We start from the raw sequence: 19,877 nt of genomic DNA, 5'->3' as shown, positions 1-19,877 counted from the left end.
GTTAGTCCCCAGCAGTCTACATACATCATAGCCATGAAACCCTTCCCAAATTCACAGAAAAGTGTAACATCTTGCACATGAGAAGGCAAAAGCCACACGTAAAGCTGTAGGTCCCCAAGTGGCCAGGAACCTGCTATGTTAATCTGTACATTAACACCAGCACTTTCCCAGGCAAGTGGACTGTCATGCACCAGAATATCAAATCCTCCTGGCTACTTTGTCCAGGTTTTTTAATTCCATGACCTGCCTACAGGTTTAATCCAGAATGTGGGATCAAGATACCTCAGCTGGGTAACATTGCACAGCTCAGTGGTCAATCTCTGCACTTCAAGAAAAGGAGAAAAACATTCGCCTACATTATGAGCGATGAAGACATGGAAGGGAAGAAAACTTTCTGTCACCTGGAGAGGAACCCTGAAGGCATGGGCTTAATTAAATATAATACCTACATATGCAACAAACAGCATGGTGCCTCCTAACACTTCCTGGTATCACTAAAAAGCCAGACACCTAAATGTGGAGTAGGAATTCTAAATTCAAAGATGATTTCTGTCCTTTCATAGAGCCTGCACTCTGGTTTTACCACACTCCACCCTGAAACTGTGTAAAAGATCCAGCAGAATTTGGAGGCAAAGCAGCAGAGATTGGGAGACACAGGAGGAGTGGGGAAAAGGAAAAAGGGTAAGGAAGAGTGAGAGACGAGCCCAGAGGCTATGAGGAACATGTCAAAAGGGCTGGGAATTGGTGGCCTGCTTTGGCCTCCTGCGTAGCACATCCCACGTTTTCCAAGCTGTCACCCCTTGTGTTGAGCCCTGTTATTTGTGTTTGGCTAAGGCATATCTTTCTCCTGCTGTGCTATGCTAGAGCAGCTGCAATTTGCCTTTTTATAGCTTGTGGTAACTGATAGCAGTGAAGCGAATTTAGGAAGCGTGTGGATTGGATCTTCCGTATCAGTGATTTCAGACTGTTTGGTAAACACAGAAGTGACATCCAGTGATGTATACCTGCTGGTAACAACAAAAAAAAATTCTCCTCTGGTGAACCAGCATTTGGATTAGATTGTTTTCTATTGAAGGACACTTCTGGATAGAATGAAATGATTATACACTGTGGTTTTACAGGGTCATGTTAATTTGAAAGGTAAAAATTCCCTCCAAACTATACACCGACTGGGTGCTGCAGAATGGCAATGGTGACACTAGTGAATCAAAACAAATTCAGTGACTGCAATAAAAGTTGATGGTGGGATACAACGACATCACCTTAGAGCAAGGAGCTGATGTCTCACAGGAAAGCTCTTTTTTACAGCTGGCAAAAGCCAGAGAGTTGGTCCTATGACCCTCAGTAAAACAAGAAAATATGTTTGTGTTCAGATATTGAGTAGGCTTTCAATTTGATTCAGCTGAGTTTACACAAATTGCCCTGTGTTCTAACAGGGACTCTGTATTTTGATATAAAATACCACTTTGCACTGATGTGTTTTTTGCCTCTGGAAAATGATAAATCCTCCTACACTGCACTTCAGAAAGAGAATCAGTGCCTTGCTTCAGTACAAAGTTTCCCTGATAGCCTAAGTCCCTGGAAGACTATTTCTGGAAGAGCTGTAACTATTTTACAAGTAAGACTGATTAATTTTGCAGTATAATTTGCAAGTGACATTTACAAGGGAATATTGTGTGGGGATATCTGGGAGGGATATTGTGTTCAGACTTTTCCTGCTTGCCTGCCTACCCTCCTGGAACAAACAGCACGGCTTCATTTTCCTTCCGTATTTTACAAAGTTAAAGTAAACACTGTGATCACACTGTTTACTTTAATTTCCTGCAGTGTGCCAGCAAAGCAGCAAATTGGCAGTCAGCAATCAAGAAGCAGCCAGTATTGAAACAGCAGAGCTGCTTAGGAAAGCATCAGTGATGCCAACTCATTTTTCCCTCTGTTTTAAAAATAAAATACTGGCTTCTATGAAGTGTTACTTCCACCCCAATCTTCTCTAAAAGATCTGAAATTTTGTTTATTTCCTTTAATTTTCTTTTGGAAGAAAGCTGGGATTATGAGCAACACCTAATTTATATGGCTGACTGTTTTTATATAAAGAAATGGATTTACAAAAGTGGCAAATATACGCTATTTATCTGTAAAAAATCCATGGCATTTTTGCGCAAGAGGAAGTTAACTTGTCTATAAATCAGTCTTATCTGGATATATTTTTATTTTTATGCCAAGAGCTCTAGCTGTGCTACTTCAATTAGGTGTATGATAATGTGAAGCTAAAGCCTCATGCATTACATTCAGAATACACATCTGCCCAAGAACGGAGTCCTAAAAGGCAAACAGTTATATTTTCAGAGGCCGTTCTCTCTCATCTAATACTACATAAAGCAAGGAATATAAGTACGAAAGAAGTAAGAAGAATGAGATAGTATTTTGTACCTCAGAGGTGTAAAGCTTGACAAGGTGACTCATTTATGGCTTTCTGGAAGATACTGTACAGAAGGAATTTATTGCTATGTAAGTTATAATTCCAATATATAAAAGAGGCCAGATCCTATAATCAGTTATTCTCCTGACTATGTGCATTCCTGCACACATTCTTACTGAAGACAATGAGATTATGAAGAGGATTAGCTTTTTGTTAGACTGGCCAAAGTATGCCTTTGGAAAGTCCAAAACATGACCTAATTTGAAGTGGTTGAAATCTTGTGGGAAAGATTGTAAGAGGATAATTATTTTAAAAGCCATGACTCTGACACCAGGAAATTAAATTCATATCTATATGTCTTTATCTATACACAGCAAATCCAATAATCTTGAGCTCTCTGCAGTCACTTAGCCAGCTGGCAAAGGAAGCAAAGTAAAAACTAACAAGCCCCATTCCTGAGGTATGCTGACATCAGTGATTCATGATTCATCAATAATGGTGCTAGGAAATATATGTAACAGGGCATTATTGCCTTTTGTAGCACAGTAAACTCAAGGGAAAATGTCTAAGTATATTACATTGAAAAGACAGAACTAGCAAAGAAATAACTTTTACAAGTATTTAAGAGGTGTTACAAGCAAGTGAAAGCAGAGAAACAAATGTAAACCTTTTAAAAACAGTGAGAATGTACCTATAAATAAAAAGGGACAGTTCTCCAGCTTTACAAGCTTAAGTGGACTAACCTGAAAACTAGCATTTTTTGTTGTTTAACATTTTTACAAGGAGAAAGAATTTGAATTGCTTGTTCCAGAATAAACCCTCAAAACAACGACTGTTCTGGTTCAATTGTCTACCAAGATAAGCACAATGAAGAAGTTGGTTCTACGCTATGCAAAATTACTAATGTTGACAGTAATTACGACTCTCACAACCTATCTAAATAACTAAAAGGGCAAATATGTAAACACAATGTACCGTATATACTCTTTAGAAAATGCCTGTATTAGCACATAATTGATGATCTCCTTTGAAGGTGACTGGACTATCATTGTAAAAGCCTAAGATTATTAACTGCAGAAAAATGGGTAGCTATCTCTAGAACAGCAGATACACCTGCCGCTTTCGCCACAGAGAACAGCAAGATCTAATACATCATTAAACAACTGAGGCTTTGCTTTACATTTTTGTAGCTTTAAACTATTTATGATAGGGTTTAGCCTATATTTCTAATCCTTTTTAGAGCCTACTCAATTAAAATTCAGGTTATTTGTTTATGCTATTAGAGGACTACTGCACAATATTAATAATGCACTGTGTAACGTGCTGCCCTAGAGAAATGTCGCCTCTCTTTCAGGGGCAACAGCCACACAGCTGTGATACAAGCTTTGCTGCTTAGCTGGAGGGCAAGTGATTTTGGTGGTTGTTGAGGTATTTTACCAGAGAAAACGTTGGTCTCCTGACATGAGGCTTGCTTCAAACCATTGCCACTTAACTGCAAAGCACCACAAATACGTCTAGTAGCTGGTTTGCCTGGACTGACATTGGAAATTTTATTTTAAAGATTGAGTTTCCAAACACTTAGTATAATTCTTAATAAACAATTAATTGATTCACAAGATTTGTGAATGTATATTTCACTGTACTGAATTTTCTTTAAATGATCAATAAATGTTTTTATGAATTTTGAATGTAGATTTCCCTAAGAAAATACAGGCAAAAGAGAAAGTAAGAAAAAGACACTGTATGAGAAAAAAGAACATGGAAGGTAAGATAAATCCATCCTCACACAAATGGATTTAATAATGCCGTAATAGGTACATATATAATGGATGGATTTAAGAACATCAGTAATGTCAGAGAAGAACAACAGGTATTTTACTGTAAATTTAATTGATGATTCATAATCACAACTTTCTAGAAAAGTACAGACAATGTAGTGGATACCAGATCATGGTAGATAAGTAAATACTGGTTTTATTTGTTCCCGGTAGTATTGCTCAAAATTGACTTGGTTTTCTTCTTTCTCTGCATTATTCACAAGCATAGGCCCTTGACTCTGCAAACGTAATGTGCACTTAACTTTCAAATCAACCAGCTTACTCATGGTAGTAAAATTGAATTAGTGCAAATACAATACTAGTGTGGTGAAGGCCATTTCTTCTTATTTTCTTTTGACCAGCTCGATAGACAAATAATGACTGACCTATATTTAGAGCAAGGTTAGCATTAAATTCCAGAAATATGTTTAGTGACTACATGACACGTGATGCAAAGAAGAGGCTGAGAGAACAGTGTTTGTTCAGGCTTAAGAAGAGAAGGCAAAGGGGAAATCATATTGCTGTCTACAGCTACCTAATGGGGGGTCACGGGGGTTTATAGAGGAGATGAAGCTAAACTATTATTAGAAATGTACAGTGGTAAGTGCACATGAGAGGGAAAAGTTACAAGCTGCAGCAAGAGAAACTGCAGCTAGATATCAGAAAAAAGTTTTCAAAATTCTGGTAGTCAGACACTGGAACAGGGGCCCAGAGAGGTGTGCAGTCTTCATCCTTGGAGATGCTCAAAACTCGGCTGGACAACACCCTGAGCAAACTTCTCTAAGTTAGACCTGCTCAGAGTGGGGAGCTGGACCAGATGACCTCCAGAGGTCTCCTCCACACTAAATTAATCTATGATTTTTGTGATTCCTTATTGTGTATTATTTTAGCCAGCTATATTTCTCTCTATAAAAGGGTAGCCAGCTTTCTTAGGAAAAAGGTCTTTGCATTCTAAATTTTCCTAAAACAAGCACACTTCCAAGTACACCATGGTAAATGAGCTATAAAAATCCAAACTAAAGGGGGGCCACTTACCTATGCTCATACCAAATCGAAGTGCCTCTATTACTGCTAAATTTCCCAAGATGCATGAAACACAAAACCTGATTAAATAGATGGTTAATGTTCATAACTACTTCTCAGGACACTGAAAACTGACAAGATTCATAGGAATTTCAGCCCGCCTGCAGCTGGGCATAGCTATATCTAACAGTGGAAGTAAGTACTAGAGCTACTCATAGTGGAGGACAACTCAAAAATGAAGGCAAGGAAAATATCCTTTTCTTTGGATGGAAGGTAGAGGCATCCAGAGGCAGACCCCTCCATAGCATTTCTGGCATATTTCCCTTGCAAGCAGCTGTAGTGGAAAAATTAACATTGGCCTGACATGAGGGGATGTATCTGTGGCACACACACCTCCTCAGTCTTCTAGAGTAGCCCAGGAGCTGTATTACTTGATCATGATCAGCTGCCGGGAAGAGTGGCCTAGCGCTATGTGTGTGTGGATGAGATGTGAGGGCTGTAAAGTAGCAGTCACGCCAAATCCAAGCTTCAGAAGTCCTGAGTCACAAGGGAAATTGCTGAAGCTAAATCAGGGAAGATACATCAGCATCTTTCATGGAAAAGAAAAGCTGGAAAACAGGTCATACTCAACTGAGATGCATGGTATGCTATATTAAAATACTAGGCTGAGAGTAAGTTGTAGAATTTCTCAGAAACTGTTAAAGTTTTTGGCTTTGAGAACATGTTAGTGTAAGGTGTTGTGACATGAAGTTTAATCCTTGAGCTAATGGGCTCTTGAGTAAGTTTTTCAAGGAAGCACGTAACAGAAATGCATATAGGTAAAATCTGTTTACCGTAACAGAACGTTATGCCATTTCCTGTATATCCTTGGGAGCAATAGCAGCCTGTTGTCCCACCCTGAACTTCACACCTGGCGTCTTTGTGGCATGTCATGTTGCAACTTGCAGAAGTACAGCCATAGTCCAGCAGACTGGAAATCAGAACTGGAACAAAGGAAAATCAGACTTGTTTCTTTATCTAAAAACTTCATTCCAAGCTCTAAAACCAGATCTGGGCAAAATGTATCCACAAAATTGGTGTATTCCAGTAAACGTAACATCATCACAGACTCAGCTATATCGCAGGATTGGGCAAGGGACACCAGCTACAGGGACTTCTTTGGTAAAACCACCGAGGGGCTAGAAACAGCAGACACTGTAAATTAAGAACTTGTGTATGATGTGCTAAACCAGTATAAAGTTGGTAAACAACATAGAAGTTACTCAGTGACCTGTGAAAAACATTTGAAAGGCTTTCAAAGCTCTCTAGTACTTTCCAGTAAAGCACAGACATTTATTTGCACTCTGAATTATGTATTCAGTGTAATCCAAACTGCCCTACACATATCAAGTGAAAAATACCAGAGGGTTCCCCTGATTAGAGCTTTTATTTTTATAAGCACTTCCATACTTGTGCAGCCAACACATATGCATGGTCCGAGAGATCAAAATGACATATCACAGTATTTACAGCATTATGACATTAGAGGTTAAAAACTTATCCAAATTATTTAAGGTTAATCTCTTAAAATACCATTTCCATGTTACGAAAGTATTGTCTTCTTTTTTCCATCCACTGGATGATTACTAAATGGTATAACTACTTTCGCACTGTATGAATGCATATGGTTTTCAACACAAAGAAAAAAGGAATCTCTCCCTTTGAGAAAACTAACAGTTTACTGAATAATTACACATACCCTGTAATAGGTTAGAAATGGAGCAGTTAACTCTGAAGCGAAAGTAAGTTTTTTACTTTGTACTTTATAAATTGTTAGCAGGACATAAAGAAAGTTGCAGAACACAAAGACCCTTTCAGATGCTGTCTTCCCCTGCAGTTCTACTTTTCCCTACCCAAATATTATTCTGGATATTTGCTAGCGTAGTGTTACAATTACGGGTTTCATTGCTTCAGGAAATCTCACTGAGGGGTTGTTTTCTTGGACAAATTAAAATTTCATGAAAAATTCAAAAGACTAAAAATTACACACAACTTTTTAACAATTATATATAATCCAAATCAATTTAGGTATCACCAAGTTTCATCTTTTCCCTCTGTTTTTGAGAGGGGAGATCATCTTCCAGAGATTAAAACAGAAACCTGTGGGATTCTGTTGTCATTTTGCTGTTCATAACATGTGAAATCTAAAAATCTCCCAAGCAGACAGAGAGAGAGGAAAAAAAAAAACCACAACAAACCCATGGAAACCCACAATGTTTCTGTTTTTTACAGAACAAAACCCACAGTGAGATAAAGACTGGCATTTGTGGGATTTGGTTTTGGGATGATCCTAACCATACGATTACCGAATCTGGTAGCAGCACTGATCAAAGCTATGGGGACTTTCAGTCCCGTGTACCCAGCAGCTTTCCACCATCTCCAACACACTCATTTCTCCTTGCCAGACCCCACTCCATTCCCATCTGCCACTCGCTCCCCCGGGAAGGCGATTTCACCTACCTAGAAATGGAAGCAGTTTCATTGGTGATGCTGTTGCTGCGCGGTGCCTGGTGCAGAGCTCCTGTGTCACAGAAGAAAACTCCCTGCCTTAAAATGTATGACCATGTGCCAAATATGCACACTTGCCTATCAGGAAAGCGATGTTCTGGTGCAGGCGCAGCCCTCACACTGCCCGTTGTTCCAAGCTTCACGTTTCCAAAAGCTTCTGGGACTCACAGGCAGGACAGGAAGGGTCAGGAGGGGCTGAGGACCTGGTCTTCTGGCAAGTAGGGAATAAATGAGAAGGGAATAAAAGAGAAAGTAAAAGACAAGCAGGAGCCTGGGTCTTGCAGGGGATATCAGAGAAGATTCAGGGTTTAGTGGGTTAGAGGAGCGTGGGTTAAAGGAGCTGCTTGGGAGAGTGCCTAGGGCAGGGAGAGGATGAAGATGGAAGGGGTGAGCCGCAGCCTGCTGGCAGAAGGAGTAAATGAGCAGCAGAAGAATGGTGGAGCAGATCAGGGAGGGTGAGGAAGAGGTGGAGGAGATTAGTAACTAGCTCAGGGTTTATGAGCTCGGAGGTAGCAGTCTACATGCTTCCTTCCACCTTTTCCTGGTGAGCTGAGTATATGTGAGCCCCAAGACCCATTTTTTTGGAGACAATCTTGGCTGACTGCAATCGTTCTTCCTACTGCTTTCTTTGGTTTTGAGATAGATCCTTACTGCAGCCAAGCAATGTTGCTTTAAGGGTAATGGCCTGTGAGGAGGAACAGGAAATCCACTGAACTCTGCTTTGTGAGGAAAACAAAGATGTATAGGCAGGGAGGAAAGAGGCAGGAAGGCAATTGTATGGCTGGGAATCTCAGGAGCCGAAGGAGCCGAAGTTTCTATGGGTTCGTGGGACAGAAACAGGGTGTTGTGTAATAGGACATATTCAATATAGCCAATTTGGTAAAGCGTTTGGCCTGTCTTTGTGTTAAATGTGAGAGCAGTTCTATCCTCATTACATCATCCTAATCGACGAGACTTCAGCATGCACTTATATTATGCATGGACATGGCAATATTTTCTCTAATCTTGTTATGGATGATGTGCATACCGTCATTTCCCAGCTTCCTGGAGATGACGACTCACATATTGAAGCATTGTAAAACTGAAGCATTGATGTATGCCTGTCTTTATAGATGGAAGCAGAGGGACATGTACAAACGGGGATGCTGCTAGAAGAGTGGAGAATCTCTCTAAACTAAATAAAACAGACATGAGGCTGTGGAATGTCATGTCATTGTGACAAAATATCTCATGTCTGACTAGAAAGTTTTGAGGTTGGGACTTTGGTAGGGAACTGATGGGAAAGCATCAGCCTGCTCTTAGGAATTACCTGTGGATGTGGCAACATTTTTTCTAAACTTGTTAGGAACTATTTGCTCACCATCATTTTCCAGCTTCATGATTGCTGCTGGCTGGAGTTCAAGGGGTTAAACTCTACTCAGGCCAGGGAGGTGTGAGGCATGTAGAAATAGCACGTAGGTCTCCGGTTGGCACAAAGTACTTCTGTAGCACCTTGGCAAAGAGAGAGGAAGCTCCAGTAAGCGGATGTTAATTTTCGATGAACCGCAGAATAATGAACAAAGGGTCCAGGTGTAGGAAGACTGTTTTTCTCCTGTTTGATTTTCTGGGGGGGGGGGGGGAGGAGGACTTAAAGGGGAAGAGAGGAAGGGCCTAGGAGTTAGTTTGTTTTGTTAAGTTTTCCCGTAATCTAATGCACGGAGACACAGAGGAACAGAAAGTCAGATGAACTGAGGGGAGCTTTGATCTGCATGTCCTGTCCTTCATGCTGACAGGTGCTGTATTGTAAGCTTGGCTTGTCTGAACTAACTTACAGATCCTGCTGCTAAGTTTCAGTGGACTAATAAGGGCTGGGTTTGGAAAGCCTATAGTGCAGAAATTATATCTTATTGCCCTGTGTCTTTTTACTTCCCAAAATCAAGCTAAGAGATGTTCAATAGTAAGCAAGTGGAGAGAGCTAGAAGTTAAAACCTAAAATTCAGGTCTTAAGACCTGGAAACATATTTTTCAAAAGTCAGAGATGTACATTTCAATTTCATCTAGACATCAGCTTTCTGCAAGGGGTGTTTGGATAGATGGGTTGGAGAGCAATTTCATGAATCATAGTGGTAGTAAATTTATAGTAAAAACTTTAATTCCTTTTCTGATTCAAGGCCTAAGGACACAGGAGAAATTGTGGATGACTCAGAAAAAAAACATAATCTCACTATAAGAAGACAAATAACTCCTTTCCTTTTTGCTAGAAAAGCACATGATAACTTGCTTTTTAGTAGTCAATGGTTCAAACTTATCAATGGGACTATGCCAATCACATCAGGATACTTTCCATCTGGAATAGTATTGCTGAACTACTTACTCCACTCACAGGTATAGTGGACAACATCAAAGGCAGTGCATAGGTCTCATTGGCAAATGGTTTACATTGTGACTGGCAATGGGTAAGGAGGGAGCTCTTAAAGAAGAAAGATGTGGAAGAACAGAGCAAGGACAGAAGAAGGAAGGTTAGGTCAAGAGGAACTCTGGGTGATAAAAGGAGCTTCGATCAGATTTAGAAGGCAATAGGGAGACAGTGAAGAAGAGGGATTTAGGAATATCTTAATGAGATCTCAATACTGGGAGCAGTGGATTACTTTTGCATTAGACTACTTTAAAAACTGGCTAATGTGAGTGTCATTTAGAGGCTGAAGACAGCAAGGTCGCATTAGGCATAGATGTGGAGAAGGATGGACTTGACAAAGATTTTATGGGGAGAATGAAGAGGAAAGGGGAGATTTCTGAGACATTTTGGAGATTAAACCAGGAGGATTTACTGATAATATCTATTGGCATATACGGATAAAGAGTTAAACAAGTGGAGATGAGCAGGTGAACACATGAGAAAGCAGACACTTTCAAATTTATGCTGTCAAAATTTTCAAAATATGCTGAGAAAAAAATATTGAGGTATCATAAAACTGAAGTATTGATGGGTGCCTGTCTTTATAGGCAGGGAGGAGAGACATGCACAAACATGCATATTCCTGGAAGACTGGAGAATATGTGTAAACTAAATAAAAAGGGTGCAAGAATGTGGAATGTCAGTACTGCAGAATCCATCCCTGCTTGCCTCAAAATAAAGAAGCTTTAAAAATAAATGGTTTGTGGAAACACTCCAAAAGACAGCCTTTTCATTCTTACACATGGGAAGCAAAGCCCCAATTCTGTACTTAAATGTGTTGTTCATTTTATAAATGGGCTCATTTATCTTTGCAAGACTGAGTTAGGAGGGCATAAGTAAATGAATATACACAGGTTAACATGCTTGACTTCAAACCACACATTTTTGATTACTGATCACTGTGGTTACAATATCTTATGTGTGACTGTAGAATTTTAAAGTTGTTTTTTTTTGCTGGTGAACTGATAGGAAGACATCAGCCTGCTCTTAGAAATTACTGGATATTTTCCAAGCTTTGCACCATGAAGAAAAGTATTTATTCACAGTGGTTTTAAAGGTAATTGGGATGCTGATTGTGCAGACAATGCTATGAAAGTAACACCCACGGCTGATGAGGGAGGGAAGTTAACGCTTCCTGGAGCTCAGTCTTAGGTAGCTTTCAAACGATAAATATAGATAAATATAGAGCAACTGCTTTCATTCCAGAAACTGCCTATCGTACCAACAAAGGAGCAAAAACTGAACAGAGCTAGTATTAGGTATGTTTCTTTTAAATGAACATAAGCATGATCTACTGTATTAAAGATATTTATTCCTTTGGTGTGACCAAATTTAGACTGCTAGCTGGATATATACTGAAGAGTCTCACCACATTTGCAGTTTTATATTACAGTGGGGAAAAAAAAGTGTGATCTATCTGGATATATATTTCTTTCTCAAATTACAAGTTAAGTATGCCAGTAGATACTTAGCAAGAGCCAAAAGATGTCATCTGATGGGCATTTTAGGAATATATCTGCCATAGGTTGTGGACCCCACTTTCCGACCACTATGGATCATCCTGAGAGGGCATGGTGAGAGTGTGTATCAGACTGAGAGATCCTGAATGCTCCAGGTAGGGTTCATATATCTTCAGCCTCCTTGCTGTTGAGTTCCTCATATATTCAGCACCCTCAGACTCCGGTATCTAACCCATCCACAGTGTGCTCCAATATAATCCACTCTGTATATGCAGAACAGCCACATGCACGTGCATGCACACACTCCCACATTTATCTCTATCATGTAAGCACATATATGTATCTGTTATTGAATTGGGCTGATAAATATTTAATGCCAATAATAAAAAGATGACCATGATCTTTCCTTTCAGCCTTTGCTTTTTTTGACAAATGACTGTTCACTTGAATCACCAAGTTTGCTGCCAAAAGGAAAATAGGATGTAAAACAGACTGAGGAAGAACGAATGCCTTGGATAAAGCTTTTTCTCTGATGCTTGCTGGTTTTTTTAAATATCAAATTAATTTACTGGTTTCAAACCAAATCCTATCACTTCAAGAATTTAGATGGTCTTTATACTACTTCAGAAATGTTTCATTTATCCTAGTCACTAGAGCAATTATAGTTTTTTCTTCTAGTCAATAAAATCTGGATACAATTGAGAATGTACTTAAATGTCAGATCAAAATAATGAATTTCCATGGTAGGTTAAAATTATTTTCAAATAAAAAATTCAGGGAAAACATTTTTCGAACACAGACTAGTCTATCATAGAGCAGCCTACCTCAGAGGACTCCAGCCCAAAAGTAGTGCTAGCATCTGTTTTATAACTGCCTCACCTCACCTTCCTGTCTGAGTGCCTCACGAATCCTTATCATTTTATGTGCAAACATCATATTCCATCTGAGCATACAGGGCTGAATATATCTCCTGGGATGATGTAACTCTAGGCAATTCTGAAGCAATAAACACACAAACACACATAAACATATGCATGCACACATCCTACTAAATCTGCGTAGCTATGTCCATCTGAAAGAAATTGCACATTTCAGTGTTCAGAGCCAGTTTCTTTCTGCTTTTTGCTTTACCTTGGATGAAGTCATGAAATGAGGGAATTTAAACTGAATGCAATGTTTCTGAAAGCCAGATTAACTGCCCTGAAATTGGGCTTTGTTTCCGCATCTGCTATGATACAGAAGAGATGTACAGACTGAGTAAAAAGATCCTCACAGCTAAAAGGGATAAAGTAATTCAGTTTCCATGTCTGTTTATGTTCTCCTGGGACTGGTCATGCTACGGTAGTTGTAATGATAGTCACACCTCTGCAGGAGGAATAGAGTGAACCCCATGAATAATTACACCAATGAAATGCCAGATTACCAGTTGCTTTTAATCTACACTCGTTTTATACCAGAGCATTAGAAGTGAAGAGCTCTTACAGTGCAGTGCTAATATGTTAACCACCAGATAACCAGACTAGCTCCTAGAAGACCACAATTACCTCTTCTTTGTTTTGCTTACATGGGAGAAGAGTTCTGACACTTCTCGTTCATCTATCATGCAGCCTTAGACTTGAAGTAGTGGCAGTCACTGTCCTAACCTGTCCAGGTGTTTACCCTCACAACACTCCAGTCAATATTCCAGCAGGCCAATATCCCTCAAAGCCATCCTGGATTTTTTCTCCTCAGGTAATAGGCTGAAAAATGGTTAAATTATGACATAGATTTGGGTCCTTATTGAATTAACTTCCATGTCTGTTGAGGAATGACTAGATCCTCAGCAAGGATCTTGGGATTTGGTCCTACACTTCCCAGGAACCTCCAGCTGCCATGGGGTTGTATCTTGCAGAGATGCAGGCCCAAAGGGAGCAGAGGAGGAGGTGTGACCAACTAGATGTGGCCACAGGGATGGACAGGACTGTGGTCAGATGAGGTATACAGAATACTGGAATAGAAGATGCTCTCAGTCCTCCCTCACAGTTACAAATGTCCTGGCTCCTAGAAGCGCCGGCTCTCTGCTGCTTTTGTGCTCTGCCCCCTTCTCACTGTCCTGCCATGGCCAGAGCCCTCTTCCCCCTGCCCCCATTCCTTCCTCACCACCTCCCCCCAGCTGCATCCCTCCCTCCTTTCTCCCAGTGACTCCTCAGGAATTTGTGCATTTCCTATCTGAGAAATCTTGCAGAAGGAAAAATGCTTGAGGACCGTGGCAGGGAACAAGATAATACTCAGAAGAGGAAAATATTGGAAGATCTTTTAGGACTTAGAGTGGAAAGTTCATCCTATGAACTGCCAAGAGTGCTATAAGTCAAAACAAAACACCTGCATTAAAAACAACAATTGTATCATCACTGACTTTTTGCATTATCCCTTCCTAGGCAGAAGGTTCTCTGTGACGCATGGGCCAAGAAACCAATTATTCTGTAATATTCTTTCTCTGTGATATCATCTCCTTCATTCAAGGTTTCAGGAACATGGTAGTTCACCGGGGAGATGTAAAGTTTGGAGAAAAGTTCGCAGTAGCCCACAGAGCGTAAGTGAAATCCCTCCACTCAATGACAGCATGGACAATGCTTTGACAGAGAGAAGAGGAGAAGGAACGGGAGGGACAGGTCCTCAGGCATCCCTGCTATTATCTGATTGCTTTTCTAGCATCCCAGTCCCTTGGCAAACCACATTGTTCATGTGGACTGACTCCAGAAAGAGCTTCCTCTGGACCCCAGTACTACACAGCAGAGAGTTCGTAGCAGCTACAGAAAAGTTCAGGCTTTGTTGCTGCCTGAGACAGTGACTTAGAGCCATATTCTCACTCACTTCTTCATGCTAGAGGCTCATGTTCCTGTGGTGCTAGGGCACTGATGGCTGAGCTCTGGCAATTCTTGTTGAAGCAGTTTAAAATTAAAGCCTGTAGTATGCTGTTTTGACCCTCTGCTAGAGACCACCACTACAACAATTTATCTCAGTTGCTTCACTGAAAAGACTAGCATCTGAATTTAAACCTAATTACTCATTGCTAAACCTTTCTGTTTGTTCTCTAATACTAGCTGCTGGATGGTGGCATGTCTTGAAAAAGCTCAAAATATGCTCATCACAGAGTTGCATATTATTTTGTGTGATGTTGATGCTCTTTCGAGTCTGAAAGCAAACTGTTTGTTTAACTTGCATCCTTCAGACCACTTTTCACATGTGTCTGCCCTTTCCTCTGGAGTTGTTTATTTTGACTATGTCCTTTCAGAGTTGCCTTTTAGCTTAAATCGGTGTAATTCCATCCCTGATATAAGAAATTCACAAACCAGTGATTTTTTCCCCAGCTTGGACTCCTGCACAGAGGTCTAGAGGTCACTATTTCTATCTTACATTAGCCCTGCTTATGGTTGAAGTAGGACTGAAGAGATCCTTCTGATCTGGACTCACCCTTCCCCAGGAGTGGATTGCAGCCTTTTCCTTTCCTCACTGCCGCTGGACTGTATGTCCATCCTAACCCAGAGAGCTTAGAGCTAATTTACGCCCCACTAATACGTACAAGTAGTTCAAATTATTTCTTCCAATGTTCATTATCTTGTACTTGTCTGCATTGAACTTCATCTGGTATCTTATTATTCAGTTACTCAGGTTTTATTAGCTCCTCCTGAAATTCCTTACTTTGCTCCTTGGTTTATATTAACTTAAATAATTGTGTATTGTCAGCAAATTTCAGTACCTTGTTATTCATCCCGTTTCCCATATCATTAAATATGAGTGGTGAGCAAATAGCAGAGGAAATTATTCATGAATATTAATTTGAAGTTAAAAGCAAATTCCATTTTGACAGCATTCGTGACTAGTCCTTGTTCACTTTCTGCAGACAATTGAGTGCTAAAGATTTACTAGTGCAAATGCATGCAGGAAATCCACATTTTACTCCCATATACAAATAATCCCTCCAAACAAAATTCAACCTGCATGTTTCTAGGCAAATCTCACATTTCAGGGGTAGAAGGGGTATTTCTAGAGAGGGGACAGAGTCCCAGAAGCTAAGAGTATGTTTTGGAAGACCTCTCCCTTTCTCATGCAGAGACAATCTGACACAAGACAAGTAAGGAGAGAACTGCATTTCTGACACATCCCATTTGCCATCTGTATCAGCACCCACCCAATGCCAAGCAAAGACTTGCAGTCCCAACCAGCCCTCCGTTGCCATCTGCACTGGCTCCTGAGCAATCCCATATTTCCAACTGTTTTGGCTTATGGATTGGCTGTTCCATGCATCCTGGCATTCTGGTTCAGTCCCATCTGGCAGGGGATTATGGACTCCCAGCAGGTTTGGCTGTACAGGTGCTACCTGGTATCGGTCAGCTGAGCCATTCGCAGCTCCTGCTAACAGGCTGCCGGCCACGACATCTCTGCTCTCCTCTGCAGCTACACACCCAGACAAAGCCCCAGACAGATAACCGGGCTTCACGGGACTCTGCTGACCTTAGCCATTTCAAGAAGTAACAGTCTCCCTCACCCACACAGCAGAGATTGCACTGCTTACATGAGGCACAACTTCTTTTTAAAAGTTACCCTGTGTGTTTCGAAAACAACATCATGAAATATGTCACAAATCAAGATCATAAAAGACGGAGATATTTTGTAATAGCAGTTAAGAACCCATCCAGTCTGTTACCACTTCTGTTACGCGTTGCACAGCAGCGCTAACCTAGATCGAGGTTATCTTTGAAATCCATGTAGATGCTAGAAAGGGAAAACAGAGAAGCAAAGCCTGTGAATGAGGCAGGGAATTTGCAATATTGTGACACAATGCATGAGAAACATTGCTGTAGCAGAGAGATTAAATTGATTTGACTTCAGTATGCCAGGAAGAGGTTGAATGGAGGTAGCGGGTGAGCAGTTTAATTTGATTCTCCCCATCCTTTATTCCTTATTATTTTTAAGTAGCATTGATACTATGTTAAGTGCGCATATAAGGACAAGAGCCTCTTCAGTCGCTTCAGTAAATTCAAATCTATGCTCCACATTAAGCTCCACATGAACACAATGTTAAAGTTCTCACACACACACTCACAGAGGACTATTTGGCCTTTTGGGTGATTAACCTAAATTGTTTTAAGGTCTGTTCTGCACATTAATATAATGACGAAAACAGAATGGATTATAGTCTGCAATGCTCAAAAAGCAGCAAGAAATATGTATTTGCCTTAGTCATGTATAGTTCAGTATGTGAACACCCAGGTATGGCAGGCAGTTCCTGAATAAATTCCTGCCTGCAAGCTAAAGTTAGTAGAAATTTTGCTTATGCATGGCTATAGGACTTGTTCTTTAAAAGAACTGAAATACAATGAGTCTATTCATGTACTGCTTGAACTGATACACTGAAGTCTTCACTTACTAATTCAGATGTTTTCAGATTAACTATTTTAAATATTTTCAAAATACACTGCTGCTGTATGTATGTGGCATAGTCAGTGCTGACTATGCCATATGATACAGCTTTTTTCATAAGGTTGCAGGAAAGGAGACGTGCAGATATTCATATGCAACTTCCTTCACAGAAATGACTATGTAAAGTGAAAGGAAATTAAAATAAGATTCCATTGTTTCGATGAGAAAGTGCAAAGGTTCATGAGTAAATTAATGTAATTCTGATTTTGACCTTTAGACAAAGCATTTAAGAGCTTTCCAATAATGACATCATATTTACTTGGTGCCTATGCCTTAGTTTGCATTGTTTTAATTACTTAAAGAATAAAACAACAATAGATTTATAGTATATGCATGATATACTACATACGTTATAACCCTAACACTCATCACAGTTGCTTTAATTCAAATGATGATATGCTGGACTTCAGCTCACAAATCCCTTCCTACAGCCTTAAAGCCATGATCCTAGAAACATCTGGGCACACAAATGGATGTGTGTGAGAAGTTCCAGTGTGTTTTAGGGAACTACAGGGATGTGGAAGATGCACTTGCACATTTGCTATTCTATATTTCACGTTGTTTGCCAATCTCCAGTCTTTAAAATTCTCCCCTAGGTATCTCGAATTATCTTTTATTTCAGTATTTTCAAAGCCTCCCTATCAAGAAGAGGGTTTCCTTGGAGATTTTGAGAAGATTTTGAGCTCACTGAAGTCAAGGGAACTATGCTGCTTTATGCAAGCTGAGGATCTAGTTTGATAGTCTCATCTTTGTGAATACAGAGCAGAATGAATTTATTCAAACTTATGAAAGCCACATGAATAACTTTGTTTGAACAATTCTGCTGTATCCCCTCTGCATTTACAGTGTAGTTTAGCAGACTGAAATTAATTTTTCTTCCCTGATTATGTTTTCTACAGACACTGGAAAGGTTGATGAGTACAATATAGTTTTAAATGATGTGCCTTGTTTATGCTTTTTTCTTTATGGTCCATTACTGTAGGATTTGAGTAGAACCATATGATTATAGTCTTAGGTTGTCATGCAAATGGACTCATTTTGTTCCATTTCCCATTCCCCTTACCGTCCTTGTCAATGCAATGGATAAATCTTGCTCTGTGTTCTGTTCCTCATAGACTTGCAAGGCTGTCATCAGAGTGGATTAATCTTCTGCCTGTGTTATCACAAAATTCTCTGTCCTAACAATGACTTATCACTGAATTTAAAGCCTGATATACTTTATACTCGATCTGTAGACTTAGTCTTGCAACAAAAATTGTAATGAGAGCTAAAAATGGTACAAAACTAATCCATTCTTATCACAGTCTTTGAATTGTAATTTCATGGATTTCCTTGAATACAGCATTTTACTGAACAATACCAAGAGAGAACATGGTAGAATAATGTACTTGAGATTTCGATTTTAAATGTCACCTAAAGTAAACTTCCAAATTGTTTAATTAAGTGACCATAACTGTATTAGAGGTTATTGCCAGCACAACTGCTGCACAAGCAGTTCCTTCGATAAAAGCCAGGATGTGGACAAACTATTACTCAACAGCATATAAAAACACCTTTAAAAATAATGATAATGGTGGGACTTAAACCTAGAATAATACAAATTTTAGAGTTACTGCTTCCACATATAATCCCTTAACTCTCCCCTTCATGCTTAGCTATTGCACGTTTTTTAAACTGATGTGTGGTTGTTATGCATGCTTGTAATTTATTCTTTTCTCAGGGTTCTCACACTGGTCTACATTATAAGAAAAAGATGTTTTAAACATTTATTTAAAATATATATTATGCGTGTGCTCAAGATGCTAGATGAAATAAGAAATGTTTAATATTTCTTGCTCTCTGATGTAAGGTATAAAAGGCCAAAAGAAGCTGATTTAAGCTACTCTTGATAAAAATAAAGTCTTCTAAACTTTAAGCTATCTTGATATTTTATTAGCATATTAGGTTTGTCTACATGGAGATTTTAAAATGAGGAAAAGAAGTCAGTGCTAGACTATGTTAAACGGAAGCAGGGGCTTCCACACCACTTCCTAAAGCTGATTTACAGAAATTCCCATGTTAACCATTTCATTTACAGATTCCGTTTGTTTGACTTCATAGTTGGCAATGTTGGCAAGGAACCCAGTGCAAACTTTTGCATGTCAGCTCTGTGATTTTCCTCACCGTGCTTTGAGATGCCTCCTAGAACTGGCAGGAGGCCTGAGACTTGCCGTGTTAAACTGCCATGATGCTTCTCCCATAACTCAGCTGTGTTTTGCCAGCTCCATTTCTAAACTGCCATGAGAGCAGCCTGGAAGACACACTGCTCACTTACAGCAGTCTTTAATATAAACAGGATAATGTCTTGTATTGGCACTCACACAGTCAGATGGATTTGGCTTTGTAGCTTTGGAGGAGTAGCATTACGGTTTCAGGAGAAGGAAATCTGGAGGATGAAGTAAAAAGCGGTTTGGGTTTTTTTTTTCCCTTGGAGGCATTTCTCTGCAAATGCTTTCACAAAGTGCAACATTGCTGCTTTACTTGGTGAGCTGTGAATGCCTGGTAGGATGCAAACCTAGGAGGAAAGGCAGTGCTGAAGAATTTTGTGCTGGAGAAGGTGATGATCTTACTAAGCTGTTTGGTGCTCATTTGAAGTGACAGAATATCCACATGAAAACCCTTTTACTCCCCAAAATTTAAAGCAGTGGGATACCTTTGTTGCCTACAATACCGAA

At 39.8% G+C, this 19,877-nt stretch overlaps 1 protein-coding gene across 3 annotated transcripts in view; it reads right to left on the bottom strand.

The window, feature by feature from the left end:
• ADGRL4 (adhesion G protein-coupled receptor L4) overlaps positions 1 to 8,383 on the bottom strand; it is a 76,587-nt gene extending 68,204 nt beyond the window's left edge. For 2 of the 3 annotated variants that reach the window (XM_050900957.1, XM_050900958.1), the window contains exons 1-2: positions 7,759 to 8,084; positions 6,093 to 6,242 (exon numbers count right to left, since the gene is read on the bottom strand). In XM_050900957.1, the coding sequence (XP_050756914.1) occupies positions 6,093 to 6,242; positions 7,759 to 7,780 (172 nt within the window). In that variant the 5' untranslated portion in view covers positions 7,781 to 8,084. Of the gene's footprint in view, positions 1 to 6,092; positions 6,243 to 7,758; positions 8,085 to 8,341 lie in introns of those variants that run through there. The other variant, XM_050900955.1, reaches the window with a different exon arrangement.
• Between the last annotated feature and the right edge of the window lie 11,494 nt (positions 8,384 to 19,877).

The sequence above is a fragment of the Gymnogyps californianus genome, chromosome 8 (genome assembly GCF_018139145.2).
Source record: "Gymnogyps californianus isolate 813 chromosome 8, ASM1813914v2, whole genome shotgun sequence".
Taxonomy (NCBI): Eukaryota; Metazoa; Chordata; class Aves; order Accipitriformes; family Cathartidae; genus Gymnogyps; species Gymnogyps californianus.
This window is presented reverse-complemented; position numbering and strand designations above follow the sequence as displayed.